This window comes from Rhinatrema bivittatum, chromosome 3 (assembly GCF_901001135.1).
Source record: "Rhinatrema bivittatum chromosome 3, aRhiBiv1.1, whole genome shotgun sequence".
Taxonomy (NCBI): domain Eukaryota; kingdom Metazoa; phylum Chordata; class Amphibia; order Gymnophiona; family Rhinatrematidae; genus Rhinatrema; species Rhinatrema bivittatum.
The window spans coordinates 241,305,057-241,329,803 of NC_042617.1; the positions used below are offsets into that span (position 1 = coordinate 241,305,057).

Genomic DNA, 24,747 nt, shown 5'->3' on the forward strand with positions numbered 1-24,747 from the left:
GCAGGCCCGTCTCTCTGGAACTCACTACCACCGGACCTCCGCCTTGAACCGTGCCATACTACTTTCAAAGTGAAACTCAAGACTTGGCTTTTTCATCAAGCTTTCCCAGAGAGCTAAAAGCAAGAAGAACAAACTTTCAGCCTTGTCTTACAGCATTATTGTAATGTTCATATTGTGTCAGTTATATGTTTCAAGTTGTTTTCTAAGTTGTTCTCTAAGTTGATCTTAGCTGTTTCATAATAGATTTTACCTTGATTATTATCCGTTCATTATATTCGATATGTTCCATGTAAACCGCCTCCCCGGCGATAGTTATTTCTGTTAAATGTGAACCGGAGTGATATGTATTGTATACAGGAACTTCCGGTATATAAAAACCAAAAATAAATAAATAAATAAATAATAATTCCTAACATTGTTTGCTTTTTTGACTGCTGCCGCACACTGAGCAAACGATTTCAATGCATTATCTACTAAGACGCCTAGATCTTTTTCCTGGGTGGTAGCTCCTAATATGGAACCTAACATTGTGTAACTACAGCATGGGTTATTTTTTCCGTATATGCATCACCTTGCACTTGTCAACATTAAATTTCATCTGCCATTTGGATGCCCAATCTTCCAGTCTCACAAGGTCCTCCTGCAATTTATCCCAATCTGTTTATGATTTAACTACTCTGAATAATTTTGTATCATCTGCAAATTTGATTACCTCCATCATATTCCTTTCCAGATCATTTATAAATATATTGAAAAGCACTGGTCCAAGTACAGGTCCCTGAGGCACTCCACTGTTCACCCTTTTCCTCTGAGAAAATTGAATATTTAATCCTACTCTCTGTTGTCTGTCTTTTAATCAGTTTGTAATCCACGAAAGGACATCGCCTCCTATCCCATGATTATTTAGTTTTCTTAGAAGCCTCTCATGAGGGACTTTGTCAAATGCCTTCTGAAAATCCAAATACACTACATCTACTGGTTCATCTTTATCCACATGTTTAACAACCCCTTCAAAAAATTAAGCAGATTTGCAAGGCAATCCATGCTGTGTTCCATTAAAGCATATCTTTCCATATGCTACATGATTTTGATCTTTAGAATAGTTTCCACCATTTTTCTCGGCACTGAATTCAAGCTTACTGGTCCATGTTTTCCCGGATCAGTCCTGGAGCCCTTTTTAAATATTGAGGTTACATTGGCCACCTTCCAGTCTTTAGGTACAATGGATGATATTAATGATAGGTTACACATTTTAACTAACAGATCTGAAATTTCATTTTTGAGTTCCTTCAGAACCCTGGGGTGCATACCATCTAGTCAAGGTGATTTGCTACTCTTTATTTGTCAATCTGGTCTACTACATCTTCCAAGTTCACAGTGATTTGGTTCAGTTCATCTGACTCATCACCCTTGAATATGGAATCGGTATCTCCCCAACATCCTCATTAGTAAACACAGAAGCAAAGAATTGAATTAGACTTTCTGCAATGACCTTATCTTTCCTAAGAGCCCCTTTAATTCCTCATTCATCTAATGGTCCAACTGACTCCCTCACAGGTTGCTTGCTTCAGATATATTTAAAAATGTTTTTATTATGAGTTTTTGCCTCTATGGTCAACTTCATTTCAAATTCTCTCTTAGCCTTCTTTATCAATATTTTATACTTGACACTTCTTATGCTTTTTCCTATTTTCTTCATAATGATCCTTCTTTTAATTTTTGAAGGATTTGTTTGGCTAAAATAGCCTCTTTCACCTGACCTTCTAATCATGCTGGTAATCGTTTTGACTTCCTTTCATCACTCTTAATGGTGGCAAGTACCCAAACATTAAATAAATCTTAAGTTACTATTGCTTATTAATTAATAGCAATTTATGAATTTTTCTTCTAGGAACTTATCCAAACCTTTTTTAAATCTAGTTATACTTTCTGCCATAACCACATCCTCTGGCAATGAATTCCAGAGCTTAATTATGCACTGAGTGAAAGAATTTTCTTTGATTTGTTTTAAATGAGCTATTTGCTAATTTCATGGAGTGCCCCCTAGTCCTATCACCTGAGAGAGTAAATAACCGATTTATATTAACCTGTTCAAGCCCTTTCATGATTTTGTAGACCTCTATCATATCCCTCCTCAGTCTCATCTCCAAACTGAAGACCCCTAACTTCTTTAGCCTTTCCTCATAGGGGAGCCGTTTGATGCCCCTTATTTTGGTCACCCTTCTCTGTGCTTTCTCCAGTGCAACTATATCTTTTTTGAGATGTGGCAACCAGAACACACAGAGTATTCAAGGTGTGGGCTCACCATGGAGCAATACAGAGGCATGATGACATCCATCGTTTTATTTGCCATTTCCTTCCTAATAATTCCTAATATTCTGTTTGCTTTTTTGACTGCCACAGAATACTGCGCTGATGATTTCAATGTATTATCCACTATGACGCCTGGACCTCTATCCTGAGTGGTAATGACCAAACTAGCTTTAATTTAACTGATACTACAAGAAAGCTTGGTCTGATTATGGATTATGAGTTAAATTTTAAAGCCCATATATCTAAAAAAGTAAAAGACGGTTTTAATAAATTGAGGCTTTTAAAACGCTTGAAACCTATGCTATCTACATACAATTTTAGGTATGTTTTACAAATGCTGGTGTTTTCAGAGCTTGATTACTGTAATTCCCTTCAGATAATTCAGAATGTAGCAGCCAGGATATTGACCAATACTAAAAAATATGACCACATTACACCAGTTCTGAAATCATTACACTGGCTACCATTGGAATACAGAAATAAACACAAAACCCTCTGTATGATTCACAAGATCATATACGGTGAAAAAACGGACTGGCTGAATACAACTATTAAACTACATGTACCTCAACGGGAGTTAAGATCAACTAATAAAGGCCTATTAACGATACCTACTGTCAGATAGGCACATTTGAGTGAAGTAAGAGAAAGGGCCATTTCAGTTGCGGGTCCGAAACTCTGGAACAGTTTGCCATTAGACCTAAGACTGCAGGTCAATCTAAAGAAGTTTAAGTAAGACCTAAGAACATGGTGCTTTTTACAAGCTTACGGAACTAACACTCAGGTTGATATTTAAGTCTGCAGTTTTTATTTGACTTTTTCTTTTATATTCTTATCTATATTAATGCTATTTTTATGTTTTTTAGTAATTTTACTATTTTATTATTTTAATTGATTTTTATTGTATTATTCTGCTTTTCAATTGATTGTAAACCGTAAAGATGGAACCTTGTGTTCCGGGTAACGGTATATAAAAATTGCATAAATAAATAAAAAGTTCCTAAGATAGAACCTAACTGAGTAACCATAGCAAGAGTTATTTTTCCCTATATGTATCGCCGTGTACTTGTCCACATTTAATTTCATCTGCCATTTGGAAGTCCAATCTTCCAGTTTCACAAGGTCCTCCTGTTTTGAACATAGCTTTTTAAAAATTATTTTGTACGTATATTTATTAAGGAGATTAAAATAAATGTTTTTCTTTTACTGTTTTGCTATATATAATACTTGCATTAATGTTCTTTCTTTTTTTATTATACTATGTATACTTTTGTGAGCTCTTGATTTGTTTGTGATTGCCATTCATATGTTTTCTACTATATGTGTGTGTGTGTGTATGCATATGTATTATATATATATATACATACACACACACACACACACACACACACTCATATATATCGTAAGAGGGGGCCCACCTGAACAAAAGCAACAGGCCGTAGTTGGGAACAGAGATGGGTTCTACACCTCAAAGAAATTCCAAAGGACAGATTGGTTAAACCTGCTGTCACCTCGGCCATCCCTGTCCAAATAGTAATGCGATGTGAATGAGTAGACAGAACTCCATGTGACAGCCTTACAGATCTATTCCATGGGGACTGCTCACATGTGGGCCACAGATGATGCCATGGCTCAGATAAAGTAAGCCGTTGCATGACTCCCAACATTCAATCCTGCCTGGGCATAACAGAAGATGTAGTCTGCTAGCCAACTGGATAGGGTCTGGCAACAGCAATCCCCAGCTTGCTCTGATCAAAAGGAACAAAAAGTGGGGTGGACTCTCTATGGGTTTCTGTCCGCTCCAGATAGAAGGCTAAGGCTCTCTTTCAGTCCAAATTATGTAGGACTAGTTTTTACCTCTGTGAACATAGGACCTGGGAAAAAATGTTGGAAGGACGATTTAACGGTTAAGATGGAAGTCTGACACTATCTTAGGCAGGACCTAAAGGTGTGTTCACAAGATTACCCTATTGTGAAAAATCTTGGTGTAAGTTAGATAAGTGACTAATGTCTGGAGCTCACTGATCCTGGTCAGGTACACAGGAGCACAGTGACTCAAAAGGAGCTTTCATCAACTGAGCTAAAACCATGCTGAGGTCCCAGGATGCAGCAGGAGGCCTTAAGGGAGTCTTCAAATGAAGCATACCTTGCATATAATGTGCAACTACAGGCTATACAGAGATGGCCTTACCTTCTACACAATGGTGATATGCATCAATTGCACTAAGATGAATCTTAACCAAGTTGGTCTTGAGACCAGCATCAGAGAGATGTAGAAGTTGGTTAAGCAGTTTTTGTGTTAAGCAGAAAAAAGTGCTAAGGCCTTTTGCTCACACCACATGGAAAACCTCCTCCAATTCAGTCCATAGGATTTTCTGGTGGAAGGCTTTCTGGAAGCTAAGAAGACACAAGAAACATTCTCTGAGAAGTCAAGGGTTTGCAAGATCAACCTCTCAACATCCAAGCTGTGAGAAAAAGGGCCTATAGGTAGGATGCCGCAACCTGCCCTCATACTGAGTGATCAGAACTGTGGAAATCCCCAATCTGATTGGTTTCCAGATGGATAACTCCCAGAGAAGAGGAAATCAAATCTGTCTCAGCCAGTAAGGGCCTATGAGGATCACAGTCCCTTTGTCTGCCTTGAGCTTCAACAAAGTCTTCGCCACTAGTAAAACTGGAGGATATGCATACAGAAAACCCTGGCCACAATGGAGGATGAAAGCATCTGAGGCTAGCCTGCCATGTGCCCTGTATGAGAAACAGAATAGAGGGACCTTCCTATTCCAAGGGTCCCCCAGAGGCAGAAGATCTGATTTGGTCCAGAGTCCATTCGTGGGGGTCTGAAGGATCAACTCAGTCTGTCCTCTGCCCCATACTGGCTAGATATGTGGCCCTCACCATCCCTTGAGGAAGGGCCCACAACTAAATTGGGGAAGCTTCTTGACATAGGAGGTAAGATCCTTTACCTCTCTGTTTGTTGCTGTAATATATGTGTGTGTGTGTATGCATATGTATTATTTGAGGTAGAAAGTCAGTCACATATCATCCGTTTACCCCAGCATATTTCACATAACTTGTTATCTTCTTTACTGTTATTTTCATGGATGTTTACTGTTAGTTATTTATTTATTTTTATTTATTAATTGTTATTTTATCTATTTATTATTACTTCTTAATTGTTAACATTATTATATATATTTTCCTGTTATTTGGATTAACCATGTTCATTGTAAACCGCTAACTTGAAGCGATAGTTACTGTTCATTGTAAACCGGGGTGATATGTATATTATACAGGAACCTCCGGTATATAAATCCTTAAATAAATAAATAAATAAATAATACATTGCCACTTGATTGTCTGTCTGGAGCAACAGTATTTTGTTGGACACCAGATTTCTCAAAGCCGATAGTGCAGTGCTTCCCAAACGTTTTTCCAGTGTGACCCCATTTTACCAGCTGAAACTTTATGTGACCCCAAATGGTAACCAAATGAAATTTGCATAAGCATAAACATATATAACCTATTCTTTTTAAAGTAATTATCCAATATTCTCACCATTGTCCGAGTCACACGGGCCTGGGAGTTACGACACGGGTTTGTGAATATTTGCAGTCTCTGTCTGACACTGAAAACTTTCAGTGAGTCGTTAAGTTTGACTTGATGGTAAGTTCAGGCCCTTCAGGCTGGCAGTTAAATGTTGAATGAAGAAATTGCAGTTCAGCTAAGCTTGGGAATACATACTGCTTTGCAAAGATAGTCATATGAAATTGGTGACAAAACTAGGTCTTCAGCATGTTGATGAACAGGGATCTGAATCCAAAGATTTATCCCACATCAAAATTTTGGGGAAAAAAATGCAGGCTGATGTGTACATGTGTACAACTGTGTACAACTTGGATAATGTGTACATTATAAGTTGCATGTGTACAACTTGGATAATGACTGAGCGCCTCGCTCAGTCATTATCCAAGTTGTACACATGCCAATTTTATTTTTCAACAGGGATCTGAATCCAAAGATTTATCCCATATGAAAACTTTGGGGAAAAAATGCAGGCTGCTGAGACGCTCAGTCATCAGCCCAGTTGTACATATCAATTTTATTTTTCAACCAGAAACCAGGATAGGTGATGGAAGGATGCCATTATTAGGATGAACTTGGGGAAATTGGTGCTTGTTTCTGCAATAAGCATGGAATCTGTTTTTGCATTTTGGGATCTTGCCAGGTACTTGGACCTGGCTTAGCTACTGTTGGAAACAGGATATTGGGCTTGATGGGCCTTTGGTTTGTCCCAGTATGGCAATTCTTATGTTCTTAGGAGTTGTAGTTCAACTTTATCTTCAATCTATTTTCCCAAAAAATAATTTTAATGAATGTTACCTATTGAGAGAACCATAGCTAATGAAACACATGGGCTTAGAAGTTATGACACAGCTTCTCAAAATCTGGCACTATGGTTGATACCGCACATCTGATTTCTGATGTAACATCCAGGGTAACATCGATTCTGACATCTGATAGAGACAAGGGCACTAAATCCTGCTTCACACAAGTATGCGCTTGCAAATGGCACTAACAATTTTAAGGCACAAATTGAAATCTCGGGGTAATCTTTCTTGATACTGCACCAGGATTCTGAAAGAGAAGTTTGGGAATATGTTCCTTGGTAAAACTGATCACATTTCATTTCAATGAGCTGTTCAATTTCAACTGAAGGTAAATCCAAGCCTGCAGGTTGGCACTGAAAAGTGTTTTGAACCCAGGAGAAGTCTCTCACAACTAAATCAGGGAAAATAGAAGTGAAGTGTGTCTGCAGGGAACTGAGATGTTTAGTCATTACCAGATTTGGACACTCGATCTCATTCTCTGACAGGAACTTTGACAACTGAGGGAAGGAACTATAGTACACTTGCATTCAGTTTGTTGAGTTTCGTAAATATGTCTGTGATATAAGCAAGGAGACATCTTCTGCGGATTGCAGAGAAAATCAGAGAATTTTGTTTTTTGAAAATCTATTGCAAATGCGAGCAGCTGATCCCTCAGTTCAAAAAATCTTTCCAGCACCTTTCCTCTTGATAGCTAATGGACCTCAGTGTGAAACAGTGCATCATGATCAGAACCCATGTCTTCACACAACTTTGCAAATAGTCGTGCTCTAAGTGGATGAGGTTTGATGTAGTTTACAATTGATATGACTTGCTGCAATATTGCATCCAGTTCTACACAGTTCTTTAGTTGCTAGCTGTTCCCTAGCAATCATGCAGTGAGTCCAAACAGCAGATGGTGCAAACTCTCTTCACCAGGGTTCGAAGTCCTGCTCTATGACCTGCCATAGATGAAGCACCATCAGTACAGAAGCCAACCAAACGATCCCAAGGAATGTTGTTCTTCTGAATGTAGTTTTGCAGCACACAATATTTTCTGTGCTGTTTCATGTTCAGGAAGTAGGAGACAGCACAAAATATCTTCAAGAATATTATCTTCTCAGATGTAGCGCACAAAAACCAATATATATGCATCCCATCCCTCTGTACTGATATCAATTTGAAGAGCATAAGCAGGAGACTATTTCAGCCGTGCCACTAGTATTGCTTCCTGATCAACTGCAATTGCTTCAATCCGTCGTTTCACAGTATTGTCTGAAAGAGGTACAGTTTTAAGTTTATTTACTTCTATTTCTCCACACATTTGCACCATAGTGATTGTTGCAGGTAAAATTAAAGTTTCTGCAACTGTGTGAGGCTTCCTTGCCTGTACAATCTGGCAGCTCACTTCAAAAGATGCTCGTTGAGCATGCTCAGAGACAGTCAAGGCTCTTTTTAAACTCCATTTGTTGACGTGAAAGATGCTGTTTTCTGCGTTCAAAAAAGGACCGTGTTTCCCAATAAATTCTGTGTGATCAGTTTCTAAATGTCGTCGAAGTTTATTTGGCTTCATGCTTTCATTGGACTTACAAACCATGACCACTGGGCTCTGTAGAAAAAGTAAGGCTGAAGGGACCCCTTTGTGGATGCGTGATATAATGCATGCTTGGGTATGCTAAGAAAGGTTCAGTCAAAGTTCTAGAAACTGACAAGTTTTCCATGCTGGGATCCATCAGATGATGTCACCTCTGTGTGAGGACTGCCAGCCTGCTTGTTTTCTGAGAAGAGGAGGAAATTGCTGGATCAAAATAAAAATCAAAGTCCTCTATATTTAATAAAGTCTCCCAGCTCATGGTATTGTATGTTATGTTCAAGATGAGGGCATTTTTCAATTGGCCATAGGTGCCAAGTTGCCTGGCTATAGTTCTGGGATTCGATCTAAAATAGCTACCCTTCTTCTTGGTTCTTGTACTAGTTGCCCCATGAAACAATCATTTATTTAATTTAGAAACTTACCTCCTTAGCATGTCTTGATGTGACGTTTACCCAATCAATACTGGGGTAAGTAAAATCACCCATTATTGCAGTGATGCTAATTTTTTTTTTTTTTAGTTTCCCTAATTTCTGTTAGCATTTCATAGTCTGTTTGTTCAGTCTGGGCAGGTGGATAGTAGTATACCCTGACAGATATTCTATTCCCTTCTCACATGGAATTCCTATCCATAAAGATTCTACAGTGCATTGTTTCTCCTGCAGAATTTTTATCCTGTTTGACTCTATGCCCTCTTTAACATATAGCACCACCCCTCCACCAATTTGATCCATCCTATCACTGCGATCTAATTTGTACCCTGGTATCACAGTATCCTATTGGTTATCCTTCTTTCACCAGGTCTCTGAGATGCCAATTATATCTACTTCTTTATTCAGAGCTATATATTCTAACTCTCCCATCTTTTTTAGACTTACAGCACTTGTATACAAACATTTCAAAGTATGTTTTTTTATTTGTATTAACAACCTGCTTATCAGTTGACAGGGGTAATTTGGAATCTTTCTGATCTGTCTGCTCTTTATTTAAAGGCACTTGAGCTACTTTAGCATTTATTGTAACCTATCAGGATGCCCTAACTTTCCTGTTTAGTTAGTATCCTTCAAAGATATATCGTTCTGAACCATGCGCTTCTGAGTGACTGCCGGCTTTTCCCCATCATCTAAAACAGAGGTTCTCAACCTTTTTTCTGTCGAGACTCACTTGACAGATAGATCTCACATGCATGACACACTGAACACATGACTCTCACAAAGCTAACCCCACCCCAACCCTCAGTAATTGGTATAAAGCAGAACTAGAACATACCCCGTACAACTCACCATACAAAAAAATATTCTGGTGTTACCTCAATAACAGCAACACAAACTCCCTCTACTACCAGGCACTATAGCCTTGCTTATAAAAAGACAGCAGTTCACCGCCAATGCATGTCCTATTGAGAAAACACAACAAATAAGGTGAGGTATTTTACTAGCTTACTTGCTATTTCAATACTTCACCCTCAGTCATACACACATGATCGACCTTCACCAAGTACAGAAAGACCGCTAATTACAAATATGGAGACAGAAACTGGAATGAAAACCCAAAAAAGCCACTCTGCATGCAGTACATAACTGGAGAAATGGAAACAGAAATATAGCACCTAACATAGTACCAGAATCTGCAATAATGCACACAAACTAATCTGCACAAAGTTACACCTGCCTTATGGCATGCACTCAAATGGAACAACCCTACCTATAAAAAGGCAACATTACAAATATTAAACCAGGCCCTAAACACTAATGCACCTCATTAGGAAAACAGAAAAAGCCAAGCTGTTATAGATTCCCCACACAGAAATAACTGTAAAACTATATGAATAAATGTTTCAAAACATCTAAATTAAAAGCTTAAATTTACTAAAAATTCTCCAGACACCAATAAAATATTTCAAAACAGCAGACACATCACATAATATCCAATAATTAAAATGGCAGTCAATCAAGAAAAATGAACTTAAAAAGCCACCTTTACTTTCCCTCCAGCAGTTTCCTACTCCTTTCCTTTGGAGGCCACACCAGAAGCAGTAGTTGCTGAAGCTGTCCTCATGGTCCTCTTCCTTAGGGATCACAACCAGTCTCTTCTCTCTCACATACACATATACCAGTCACATCCTCAGGACCAATTTCTGTCTCTAACCCACTAATCATCTTCCCCCCCCCCCCCCCCCCCCCACACACACACACAGTCATCTCCCTGATCAGTCGCTCTCAATCACACAATTTTCTCTCTCTTACTTACACACAAGCTTTCAATTACACACATGCTCTATTTCACTTACACACAAGCTCTCAATCAAAAACATGTTCTCATTATCTCACTTACAAACAGGCTCACACACATGCCCCCCTCTCTCTCACAGCCAGCCAGAAACATGCCTTATCTCTCTCTCACACACACACAGAAGCACCCTCCCTGTCTCACATTCGCACCTCACACAGAGAAGCACCCTCTCTCACTCATTGACACACACAAGCATCCTCCCTATCTCACATATACACCACACACATAGAAGCACCCTGTCTCACATACACACCACACACACACAGAAGCACCCTCTGTGTCTCACACACATACCACGCACAGAAGCACCCTCCCTTGCTCACTGACACACACAAGAACCCTCCCCGTCTCACATACACACCACACACACACAGAAGCACCCTCCCTGTTTCACATATATACCACACACACACACACAGAAGCACCCTTCCGATCTCAAATACATACATACACACACACACATGTACCAGCCCCCAGCTGAACAGCTCGTCTTTGGCACCCCTGGCAGCAGCCTGTAGCTCTGATCTTCAGGTCTTCGCCCCACCAGCCTGGTATCCGGCAATGGCCAGCAGCTCTGATCTTTGGCCCCGCCGGCCTGGTCTCCGGTGAGGGCCAGCAGCTCCAATCTTCGGATCTTCGGCCTGGTCTCAGGCAGCCGGCCAGCACCTCTGGTCTTTGGCCCCGCTGGCTGCAGGTAGCACGTGACACACTTGTGTGTCTCGACACACTGGTTAAGAATTGCTGATCTAAAAGCCTTCCTTCTTTTTATAGGTTAATACCACCAACCTGGTACCAACCTGGTTAAGGTGGAGCCCATCCCGTTGGAATAGGCTCCCTCTTTCCCAGAATGTTCCTCAGTATCTGAAACCCTCTTCCCTACACCATCATCTCAGCCACATATTGAGACACTGGAGCTCAGCCTGCCTCTGGGGTCCTGTACATTAAATTAGCAGCATTTCTAAGAATGTAATCCTGGAGGTTCTGAATTTCAGTTACTTTTCTAAGAGCCTAAATTTAGCCTCCAGATCCTTCCTCATGCACCTATGTCACTGGTACCCATATGTACCATGACAGCCAGCTCCTCCCCATACTCCTAAAATCTTATCTAGGTGGAGCATGATTTCTGATACTTTTTACCTGGCAGGCAAGTTACCAAGCAAGTAGAGGAGTTACATGTAGCTCCTGAACCAATCATCAAAGGAATAAGGTATTAGAACAAAGAAAAGGACAGGGATGATGCATCATCCATTACCAGAGATGATAATAATGAGGGCTAAAAGAATAAAGATGAAACCAGGGTGAAATAGGTTTTCTGTCCTGGAACAAAACAGAGTGGAGGAAGGGGGTACCATTATTTATTTAGCCTCACTGTTCCTTCTGAAATGCATGTTCAAAAAGCATACCTCTAGTGGTCATTCGCACCACTAAAAAGGCCTTACAGGAGGAGCACATCTTGCCACTGCCAAATGATATGCATTGGTAACATGATCCTGTGTATTACAACATCAGCAGCCTGGAAGTGCCAGCCTGCAAGTTTTGAACATGCTTCCAGTGCTGGTACAGATGATGCTCAGTTAATTTAGCTGAGGAAGGCATGGGGCAAATATGGAGAAAAGGCAGGAGGGATGGATGCTGGAAGAATAAGGAAAAGAGACAGGGAAATGGGGAAAAGAAGCATAAGGGCAGATACTGGGGGAGGGGAAGAAGCAATGGGCAGAGCTGAGGGAGGAAGGAAAAAAGCAGAGGGAAAATGGTGGGGATGGGAAATAGGCAGGGAGTAAGGGAGGAAAGAGGCAGGGGTAGATGGTGGGGAAAAAGGCAAGGGGCAGATGGAGGCAAAGGATAAGAAATATGGAGGAATGGAAAAAGGAGGCATAAGTATAAAGGCTCATGTGGAAATAGAAGAAAAAGGTTTACATTCAGGTACTGTGGGTATTTCTCTATCCCCAGAGGGCTTACAATCTAAGGCCTGAATTTATCAAAATGCGGTAAGTACCGCATGCGATTGCAAAAGGGGCGTGGTTTATGCAAATATTCAGTTTATCACAATTTGCGCTAATTACCTATGCGAAGAGCTAAGTTAGTGCACATTGCAATAACATTATCTGAATTTGCGATAGGTGTCAGACCTGTTGTATTTCCTGCGTATCACCACTGGGTGGACCATGAGAGAGAGAGAATGAGAGAGAGAGAGAGACTGGCCATAATGTCATCCCCATAGGTAGGTATTTGAATCCCTATGGTAGGCCCACCTAGTAACTCGAGGTGGGGTTTAGGTATGAGTGTAGGGGGTTAGGGGCCACTTTGACATTCTATGTGACACATACGAACAGAACAGTGGTCTCTTGTGAAGATTTGATGACCTTTGGAGTGAGGAAACTCACTCCAAGATGAGATTTGTGCGGTGTTCTCTCAACCTAGCTTGATGGACTCTCTACCTGGGTATTCACGTACCTACCTACCTATGGGGATGACATTGTGGCCAGTCTCTCTCTCTCTCTCTCCACCCCCCCTCCTTCAATTCACCTCAAATAGGCCTTACGGGAGGCATCGCAAAAGGCGATGAAACCTTACCGCAAAGTCATGGCAGCTATCGCGCAGCCTAACGCAATTCAAAGAGGTGTTGTTAAAATCGGCGTTATGGCTGTGCGATAGCTCTTCGCAGACAGGCTAACCCAGCCCCCTCTGCGCCCCTAACTCCTCCTATTTTCTGAATGCGATAAGCCCTTAACGAATGCGAAAACGCCTTATCGCATTTTGATAAATGACCCCCTAAGTTTGTACCTGAGGCAATGGAGGGTAAAGTGACTTGCCAAAGGTCACAAGGAGCGACAGCGGGATTTGAACCCTGGTCTCCTGGTTCATAATCCACTGCTCTAACCACTAGGCTATTCCTCCTCCCTATTAATATGCACATAACCAGTGAAAGGCATGTTTACTTGCCGTGAACGGTGTTCTCCATAGACAGTAGGATGAATTAACCATGGCATTTGGGTCACGCCTTCTCTCTCAGCTCGTGGAACTATTGATCTACTGAGCATGTGCAGAAATTCCCACTCAGTCAATTTTAAAGCTAATTCTAGCTAGGCAGTTGACTCTCAAGGGAGGCAGGTGGATATTTGGAATGACTAAATTCATTCTGCTGTCTACAAATTTGCCTTCTCTGTCGACAAGCAGGGCTGAATTAGCCATGACAAATGGGGGGGGTCCCAAGCTGAAAGTTGCAGTGGAGAGTTTATTGAATAAGTAACCTTGATCCCTGCCCCCAGGCTACTCAAAACTGCTTGTCCAAATTTATTGTCACTCTTCGAAAAATTGTCCAGACAGGAATGGGACATAATAGTGTGTACTGATGACCAAGTTGCAGCTTTGTAGATGTCTTCAAGAGGTACAGCTCATAGAGCAATGGCTGGATCAGTAGCTCTACTAACGATGCGCCTTGATAGTGTCTGTAATTTGTAGGTCTGTTAATATGTAGTAGTGCGCTATACAGTCTGCTAGCCAGTTAGACAATGTACATTTGGCTATTGCTATGCCTAGTCTGTTAAGATCATAAGAGACGAATAGTTGTGAGGCCTGATGATAGGGTAGAGTTCTTTCTATTAGTAAGCCAAGGCTTTTTACAGTCCAAGGTGTGAAGGGTTTTCTCACCTTCATATGCGTGTGGCCCTGGGAAGAATGTAGGTAGCACGATGGCTTGATTAACATGGAAAGCCGATACTAGTTTCGGTAGACATTTGGATGGGTGCAGAACACCACCCTGTTGTGGATAAATTGCATATAAGGGGGATAATGATCCAGTCTGAAGCTCGCTGACTCTTTTGGCTGATGTGACTGCTATAAGGAATATTACCTTCCATGTTAAAAACTTGAAAGAAGTTGACTTCAATGGTTCAAATGGTAGCCTCATCAGCTGTGCCAGAACCATGTTTAGGTCCCATTAACTGGTGGTTTTAGAACTGGAGTTTTAGTATGTAATATGCCTTTCATGAATGTGGATACTAATGGATGAGTGAATATTGGCTTACCCTTGATTTGAGTATGGTATGCAATTGCACAGAGATGAACTCTCACTGATTAGGCACTAAGACCTGAAAAAGAAAGAGTAGCTAGATTAGTAGCCCTTTGGGTTTGGCATGTGAATGGATTCAAGAAACTTAGTTGACATATGTGGAGAATTGTTTCCATTTAAATCTGTAGGTTCTCTTTGTTGATGTTTTCCTGGCAGACATTACTGTCTGCCAGGAAAACATCAACAAATCTGTAGGTTCTCTTTGTTGATGTTTTCCTGGCAGACATTATTGTGTCTTCAACCTCCTTGGGTAAAGACAATTCAGCGATTAATAACTCAACATCCAAGCTAAAGGAGGGAAGATTCAGATGATACAGACACCCCTCTTCATAAGTTAATAAGGATGGATCTGACCCAACAGAGATCAGAGGATTGCTGGGCCTAGATGATCCTCATAGCACATTTTACATTGTTCTGGCTATCAGAGGATTTGGTGGAAAAGCATACATGAGATCTACATTCCAGCCCAGCAGAAAAGAATCCTGAGTGGATCTGAGTTAGCTGGGAAGAATGGAGCAAGATCTTTCTAGTTTTCTGTTTTGTTCTGATGAAAAGAGGCAGATTGTTGGAAAGTCTTGTCTGCTGTTGATTGTTGGAAGAGACCATTTGTGTGGATGAAAAATTCTGCTGAGGCAATGTGCTAATGTGTTGGAGATTCCAGGAAAGTAGACTGCTTGCTGAACAGCTTGAGTTTTGCATATCCATGCCATTTATCGCTTCTTGGCAAAGAGTCCATGAGCCTAGGCCTGCCTTCTTGTTCACGGAGAACAAGGACACTTGGTTGTTGGATTGAATGCTCTTCTCCAGGAGGAGACGAGTGAAAATTGTTAGAGCACATCTGATCACTCGCAGTTCCTAGGAGGCTGATTTGAAATTGTCTCTCTATAAATGATCATATTTCTTGAGTTCGACAGGTCCCCAAACCCTTTGTGAAGGCATCTATGACCAATGTTACTTGGTGAAGAAACAGTGATGCTTCTTCCTGAAGGATGAAGTGGTCTAGCTACCAGTACAGTTCCTGCTTAGTTTCTTGAGAAATTTCCACTTTGGTTGTCAGTGGTTGAATTAGTCAGTCCCTTTGGGACCACAAGAATCCTATATGAAAGTGGGTTAGTGAAACAATGTGAATTGCTGCCATGTGGCCTAGATCGATCGGTACTTCCCTGATCATTTACTGATCTGTATTCAACAGTCTGTACATAATGAAACAGAGTGTTTACTTGATTCGAGGGAAGGAAAGCTCTCTCTTGCAGAGAATCTATCCATGCTCCTAGGAATCTGATTTTCTGGGAGGGAATTAGAGCTGATTTCTCGAAATTCACCAGAAAACCTAACTGTGGGAGTTGAAGTGACTTTCGTGTAGAGGTTAGTAAACCTTTCTGGGAAGTTGTTATTAGAACCCACTTGTCTAAGTAAGGGAAGACTCAGATGCCCTGTTATTGCAAATGTGCTACTACTACAGCCAGGCACTGGTTAAAAACCCTCTGTGCTGCTGATAGACTGAAGGGGAGTACACTGAACTGATAGTGAGATGAGTCCACCACAAAGTTCATGTAATGCCAGTGGGAGGGATGGATGGGTATATGAGCATAAGCAAGATCCAGAGCGCACCTCCACTCCCCCCCTCTGGATGAAGGGAAGAATCATATGGAGAGAATTAATTTTGAATGTTATTTTGGAGTATATCCTTGTTCTGGCTTCTTAAATCCAGGATGGGTCTCAATCCCCCAGCTTTATTAGGGATGAGAATGTAGCAGGAGTAAAATTCTTGGCCCTGGTGGTAGAGTGGAACAGGTTCTATCACCCACTGAGGACTGACTATATCTACAGGTGGAGCTGCATCAAGTGAGATGGATCTGGATTGAAGACTGAACAATGAGGAAGCATCGGAAGCCAGAAGAAATTCAGGTGATATGTAGACTCCACAATTTTGAGAACCTAATGATCTTTGGTGATCTTGCGTCACGCCTCCAGGTACTGCTGGATTCTGTCTCCTACTGGAGAGGATGTTTGTTGGATTTATAATGTGGTTAAAAACTCTGTCCAGATTTGGGCTGGATCTGTTGCGTTGCTTTTGGTTATCGATGCTTGTGTTGTCAAGCATGAGCCGGAAGTTATTGCTGTTGTAAAAGTAGAGGCGAGACCCAATAACAGTTGAATTGCCAGAAGGGTCATCTCTGAAAATATGACCTTTTAAAAGCATAGCAAGAATGCCTCACAGAAGACTGTTGACCTGACCCTGTGGAGAAGGACTGGACTGCTATATGTTATTCTTTTGTTTGAGTCAGCATTTCTTTGTTTTCCTCCGGTGAGCACCTAGAAAAGAAATGTCTGCCAACTTGTCATAATCATTATCACACAAGCTATTGGCTCTCAACCAAGCCATGTGGTGTACTCCAATGGAGGCTGATGAAGTGCATGCTGTGCTACTGAATGCTGCATATATGGATTGAACAAGATGGAAAATATACTTTTCATCATCTAAGAGTGGCTGAAGATATGCAGATCTGGAAGGAAAGGCTTTAGTTTTAATATGTAATCATGTAAGTACCGAACTATATAGATTTGTTGAGCAGAAATGTGTGCATTAAGCATGGAGCTCTGGAATACCTTTTACTGAATTCATTCAGTAGTCTTGGATCTTTCCCTGGTGGAGTATTTGAGAATATTCTGGTTTTCTTCACTTTAAGAGTTGGTTCTACTACAACTGATTAATGAGATAAGATCTACTATCCCAAACCCTAGGGATTTTTGCACTCTATATTTGAGGTTTAGTTTCCTTGCAACTGGGTCACTGGAAATAGGGTCCTCACACATTCTTGTTTGTAATTCTTGGAGGGTATCACAGATTGGAATGACTGCTAGCTCCAGTGTTTCCAAAATTTGGAGGAGGCTGAAGACTTTTGTGTGAGTACCTTTGTCCTTATGCATTTTAACTGCAAAGTACGTTGGCCAATTTACCCAGAAATCTGGATTAAGATATCCTCAGGTGGAGATGAGTGCTCCAGAGGCTCATTTGGAGATTGGAGGGTATCCCTGTCGAACCCTCTTAAGAGCCCACAGATGAGAGAACACTAATCCAGGATCCCAATGATGAAGAAGGTGACTGAGGAGGGGTCTTTGGTTGCCTCAGAGGGGAATACTCCTTATGCGCACCCTCTAATTGGCTGGACTGCACTGTAATGGAGAGCCATATGTTAGAACCATTTTACAGGAGTTCTGATGGAGTATTCCTATGCATTGGGGATACTGGGACTCCTTTTGAGATAGTAAATCTAATATTCTGGGAAAGGAGAGGTTGAAAAGTATCTTCCATATATCCTTAGTTACTAGAGAGGTAAAGAAATCCTTCACCAATTCCACCACTTGGTCTAAGGGATGGCATGCCCTCTGGCCCGCTGAGAATGGTGGAACACCTCTTCTGATATCAGAATGGAATCTTGTACATCTTCTGGGCTCTATAGAATTTGTACTGGGGTCAATTAGATGTGAGAAGCAGCAGAGAACAAATGGGGTCTGGGGTCTCCAGATGTAATCCTTGTGCCAGCAACTTTGTGGTGAAAGTGCTCTGGTGGAGGGGGAAGGTGAAGCATATCCCCTTCTGCTCCTGACAAAATTCTTAGCATGTCAGCATACAGTTGCATTGGAAGCACTGCTACATGATAAAATGGTAATGGAGCAGTCTGTTCTGATGTCAGTATTGTTGAGACTCAATGCATTTCATGATCCTGGGCTCAATGCATTGAAAGTTCAAGAGAGTTTTGCATGTTGACAGCGTCGGGGTGTTTTATGCGTTGATGGTAGCAGTGCACTGTGCGTCGAGTGTTGATGTGCCAGAGGATAGATGGTGCTGATACATGGTGTTTTTTGGTACTGGCTGCACCTGCATCTCTGCTGAGTAGTGCTTTTTCTTTGACATAGTTTGCAACTTTTTATGTTTACTCGACACTGAATACTTGGCTTGCTCCGCCAAAGGAGGAGATATTTTGCAAGAGCTCTCACTCAACTCCATACATGAAGAGGCAGACAAGGCTGCATTTCAGAAAGAGGACTGACTGTGACTTCTGAGAGGCCTAAACATTTCCTCTATTTTCCAGACCCTCGATTTATAGGAACGTGGGGATATCTGGCCACAATGATAACAGTTGACCTGGCTGTGGTTTGGTTCAATGCAGCAGTAACAAACTTCATGTCTGTCAGAAATGGCCATTTTTCTACTGCATATACAGTTTTTAAAGCTGCTTATGGGCTTTATTTTGCAAGACATCCTGAGGAAAAAAATGATTTAAAAACATTTTTTTTTGTAGCACTGAAAAGTGCTGTTTGGGGGCTGCTAATGCTGTAAGGCACCATTGAAGAGAAAAATATTAATAATTTTAGAAAAAATGAAGAAAAATAGAGATAGGATACATATCTGTGTTAGTGCTTGGATAAAAAAGACAGAGGGGGCTCATGAGGTAATTCCTGCAAAAGCTCTATGAATTTATAAAGGTCTGTTCCATGCTGCCAGATGAAATCACCTCCATGTCATGGCTAATTCAGTCCTGCTTGTCAATGGAGAAGTTTCTTTTCAAATCAAATATTATTAATGGTTTACTTGGTTAGTAAGTTAAAGGCAATTTTTACAAAGTCAAAATCTAACTACAGTACATACTATTTTGTATACTTGTGTGTATATTTATGCACAATAAAACAAATATTAAAGTATTTCTGCGTACAGCAATGGCAACTGCTAATAGTACACTAAACTGGTACTTAAAAGCATGTCTATACAGTACTCATTACTGTAATAAAAAATCCCAGTCATCCTATTAAGACATATTACAAAGTTGCTCAAAAGTTCCATTAATGGGAAAATAAATACAAAAAATGCAAAACCTTTGGAAACTTGAATAATTAGAAATAATGCACAAACCTGTTTCAGTAAACCATGAAGAGGTAGAGTTTGGGTTGACAGTCTCAAACCGTACCACTTGGTTGAAATCTGTCCCTCTACTGACACTGACACATACTAAGGGATACTCCTGTTCAGGAACTACCAGCATTTCAAACATCATAAGAGGACAAGGCAGAGGAAAGTCTATGTGCTACAATGAAAAAAACAAAACATTCAAACCTTTTTTCAGCTCAGAATAAAACATTTTAACTGAATTAATACAGTTCATATATAACTAATAAAAATATCAACATATATTAATTAACAGATTGAAATTATTCAACCTTCAAATACAAGCAGCTCTTTCTTTCTTTCTTTAAAGTTTTTCGATACCAGCATTTGTGATACAATCACATCATACTGGTTTACAGATAACAGGGGGTGTAAAAAACAGAACATTGAACATGTGCATAGAACCGTAAAGTTACATTAAAACAAGGTTTATCTATCAGGGGGAGGAAAGAGAGTTAGATGAACTGAGCAATTTTAAGATTAATTATTTACATTATATTGTAGTGTCTCATTTAATTTGTTGCTATACTTTAGATAACTAAAGTATAGCAACTAAAGTATAGTTATATACTTGTTGCTATACTTTAAAATGAAAGAAAACTGACAGGAAACATTATTTAGAATAAATGTTGGCATTTTCCCTATAAGAGGAGGCCTCACAACCTAGAAAACAAAAATTAAATTCTTTATCCTTCATTTCCGCTCTTTCAGCTATTTGATAATTTTCTAATGGCATGTTTAAAAAAATTAAGCTGGCCTGGTGGCTCAGGTGGCAAGTATGGTACACTGCCATGTAGGTCTCCAGTTTGATCCTGATTTGGGTCTTCTGCTCTCTGAGTCAGCTGGAGCTGGGTATACTGCAGAGGATCCCACGTGATAACTAGATTCAGGGTCCATGATTACAGAGTTCCAGAAGGCGCTCTGGTGCATGATCCGACCCAGGACCATCACTGCATCACTCTAAGGAAGAGTTATAAAATAGGGGAAAAATCATGGTGCCAGATCCCAGTCCTGGCTCTGACTGAGCTGTAAGAACAAAGAAGCAAGAGGAAACTAGTGGGTCAAAAATAAAAACAAATAATAAAGAGGTCAATTTTCAGGTAGGCCTGCAAGCCAATTCTGAAAAGGAAACTCCACAGGGAGTTTCCCATGGCAGCTGGAACAATAAGGATTTTACAAGAGGTAAATAATGAGTGAAATTTTAATAATACATTAGAACAAAACTGATCCCTCAATGATTTCAAGCAATCTGATTTCTTTTTTTTAATAAGTAAATACAGACCATCAGAATAATGCCTCAGATAGCATGCATGAACTACCTAGGCTGTTATGTCTGATTTATGGCAGATTTCAATCCCTTGGTCTATATATATATTTTTATTTATTTATTTATTTATTTTTAAAGACTTTTCCATTATGGCACATAAAAAGTTAATAGAATCCTCGGAGAAACATGCTGTCTGAGACATTATTCTAATAGTCTATATTTACTTTTTAAAAAAAAAGAAATCAGACTGCTTGAAAACACTGAGTGATCAGTTTTGTTTTAATATACCATAAGGATTTTACAAGTGTTAAGTAAGTGGGGTGAACAGTGTACTGGGATTTCAAATTAAAACTATCCTGTGTACTTCTACTGGCTTGCTCTAACTCTGATCCTTTTCCTCCACAGGAAAAGTACATGCACTGTCCCCTGTACAGAAAGGAGGAAGATGCAATTTTCAAAGAGTTTAAATTACTCCCCAAAATGGAGACATGATTGTCATTTCAGTTTACAACTGTCTTTAACTGCAATGATATTTTGCAGGTGATGATGCCACTGAATAGAGTAGGTGGAGGCATGTTTAGTTACCAGCACAGAGGGAAAGCAAGAGCATTAATTACGGACATTAATTGCTTTGTTCCAATAACAAACTAAAAGGTTGACATCTGGGAAATGTATGACTATAGCTGCCTGCTGAGAAATCAAAGTCTGCAAAACTGATACATTTTATTTTATTTATTTATTTGTGTTTTTCTATACCGGCATTCACGGGAGTACGTATCATGTCGGTTTACATAAAACAAGGGGTGATCAATACATTATAACATACATAACTAAAACATACCATAATATTTTAAAAGATTACCATAATATTTTAAAAGATTACACATACCATAATATTTTAAAAGATTACTCTATGTACTTCTTGGTGACAGCGGTGACCGCTTCTGTTTGCATGACAGACATATTCCTCCCACAGAGCATCATCAAAAAGATTAAATTACTATTAATGAGCTCTGCCTGAAATGTGGGCTAACCCTGATTGAAAAGACAATCAGAACAAGAAAACAGCAGAGAGGTTTTTGTGTTCTCTTCTTTAAGGATTGCTCATTCCCCTGTGTGCCATTATAATCAGATGTTTCCTTCTACTTTGAGGTAGCTACTTGTGATATGCAGAAGTCTACACTTCCTGCCCTTTTAAGATTTTTCACCATAATTTTGACCAAAGTGTTTGCTGTTTGTTCCTTAAAAGAATTTTGAAAAAAATCTCTGAAAAATGGGAAAAAATATGTTGTCATTTTTTTTGTAGCTTCAATTAGTTTCATGAGTAAAAATCTGGTAAAAATATTGCTGATTCTTAATCATTTTGTACCTTACGCTACCATAGTTGAGGGATATATAAATATTTTTATCATGCCTGCAGTCTCTTACTGCATCGTATTGGTACTTATATTGTAAATAAGGAGGTGACCTCATAGTGTCTCTGTAAAGGAAACCTTTACAAGTTGTGTTGAAAAAAAGCTTACCTTTATTAACATAAACTTTTGCATTGGTTCAACCCACTCTAATAAAACAATACTGGACTGTAGTGCCCCACAAAGATATTTGTGGCCTGTGTAAGGATTTCTCACTGTCAATAAAGGAAATAAATTCTTAGTCATTTTTCTCTCAGAATGGATGAAGCTTATTGTACAATTAAAGGAGATGCATTGCTGTTATACAATGTAAAATATACAAAACATAGTTGAAATACTTTTTTGGAAATGTATCGGTTAAACAGGATTACTACCCAGAAAAATAATATATATACATAAACATATATATATATATAAACAGAAGAATAACATCAATGGTTTTGCAATGTAAGTATATGCAGTTACTTGGTCTAGTTTTGCAAAAGGGATTTCCCATTCTGTGGCTATGGCAAAACTTTTAAAAATGGTTTAGGCATGTAAATGGTTAGGCATGTAAATGGTTTTAGGCATGTAAATGCACTTTGAGTAAATGGCTTTTGAAAATTGCTACAGTAGTATGTTATATTTACGTATTTAGCTCATTTGAAAATTACCCTCATAGTGATTAATATTATCCATTCCTGATATTAATAGGAATGATACAACCTTAGGGCCGGATTTTAAGAATTACGTACGGGCATAGATTTGTGCGCGGAACCCGGCGTGCACAAATCTATGCCCGATTTTATAACATGCACGCACAGCCACGCGCATGTTATAAAATCTGGGGTCGGCGCGTGCAAGGGGGTGCACACTTGTGCACCTTGCACATGCCGAGCCCTAGGGGAGCCCTGATGGCTTTCCCCATACCCTCCGCCTCCCCCCCCCAGCCCTACCTAAATCCCCTCCCCACCTTTTTTTTTTTTTTTTATTATTTAACGTCGCGCGTGCCAGCCAAGTGCCGGTGCGCAATCCCCCAGCACAGTCATTGTGCTGGAGGCCTCGGTCCCGTCCCGCTCTGCCCCCTCCCTGCCCCGGGACATACGCGCGTCCTGGGGCTTGCGCATGTCGCCAGGCCTATGCAAAATAGGCTTGGTGCGTGCAGGAGCGGGTTTTAAAGGGTTACGTATGTATATTATGCGCATAACCCTTTTAAAATCCACCCCTTACTGAATAAAATAGGGATTTAAAACCAGCATTTAAACTTTAGAACAAATACAAAGTATGGCTATTATGCTAAGGGGTCCCAATCTACTATGGGAAGAAGAGCCAGAGAAGTGCTTTCAAAGCCTCCTTTTCTATTTTAAAAATGTTTTCATCTTCTGAAAATCCCAGTATTTAAATGTGTAAACAATGGAGCCCAGCTAGAAGAGCTTTATTAATTGAAAATCCTATTTCAAGGCTTGATTAAACTTAAACAGAAAAATTCAAGATAGTCAGACAATAGTTGGTATAGGGACAGGAAAATAGTTTTTCCAGGGAGGCAAAAAGTATGAAAAACACTCTCTATTGATTTCAGGACAAGAATGAGATGACAACCAGAAAGAAAATAAAATAAATGGATGCGTTTTATACTGTTCTGTGCTTAGGTATCTCATTGAATTAAGTGATTTTTACTTACCAACACAACACTTTTGACACCACTTGGTGTCTGGAATTTTAGCAGATACTGCAAACTTCCTAAAATACAAATATAATTGAACAAATTAATTATGATTCTGGCATGGGATAATTTTCAAAAGGATGTAAACGCTTAAAATTGGGTTTTACATGTGTAGATGCACTTTACTTATGTAAATGGGCTTTTAAAAATTCTACAACAAATCATTGAATTGCCAATAGGTTTTGTGTTAAGTGCACTACATGTAAATGGGCTTTTGAAAACTGCTACGATAGTATGCTACATTCACGCATACAACTCCTTTGAATATTACATCCTTAACGTTCATTTTGCTTTTCAGAACATTGTAAAAAAGCTTAATACAGAAAGCCATGCCCACAAAAAGCAAATGTTGCTTACCTGTTAGAGGTGTTCTCACAGGACAGCAGGATGTTAGTCCTCACATATGGGTGACATCACAGGATGGAGCCCAATCACGGAACACTTTTGTCAAAGTTTCCAGAACTTTGACTGGCCCCTACTGGGCAAGACAAGCATGGCACTAACCCTGCAGCCAGCAGGGGTCCCCCTTCAGTCTTGTTTAAAATCTACAGGCAATGCCAAAAAATAAAATAAGAAAATATTACGAACCCAACACCGCGGGGCGGCGGGCAGGTTTCATGAGGACTAACATCCTGCTGTCCTGTGAGAACACCTCTAACAGGTAAGCAACATTTGCTTTCTCACAGGACAAGCAGGATGGTAGTCCTCAAATATGGGTGAGATGTCCGAGAATGCACCAAATGTACCCAGGTGTGCAAGGCACTAGGATTGTGGTGGAATTTG

General features: G+C 40.0%; 1 protein-coding gene across 3 annotated transcripts in view; it reads right to left on the bottom strand.

Annotated features, from left to right (window-relative positions):
• MAP4K3 (mitogen-activated protein kinase kinase kinase kinase 3) overlaps positions 1–24,747 on the bottom strand; it is a 1,052,401-nt gene that overhangs the window by 75,652 nt on the left and 952,002 nt on the right. For all 3 annotated transcript variants that reach the window (XM_029594354.1, XM_029594353.1, XM_029594355.1), the window contains 3 exons: positions 23,923–23,981; positions 22,374–22,477; positions 19,551–19,722 (listed from right to left, as the gene is read on the bottom strand). In XM_029594354.1, coding sequence (XP_029450214.1) covers positions 19,551–19,722; positions 22,374–22,477; positions 23,923–23,981 — 335 coding nt within the window. The remainder of the gene's footprint in view (positions 1–19,550; positions 19,723–22,373; positions 22,478–23,922; positions 23,982–24,747) is intronic.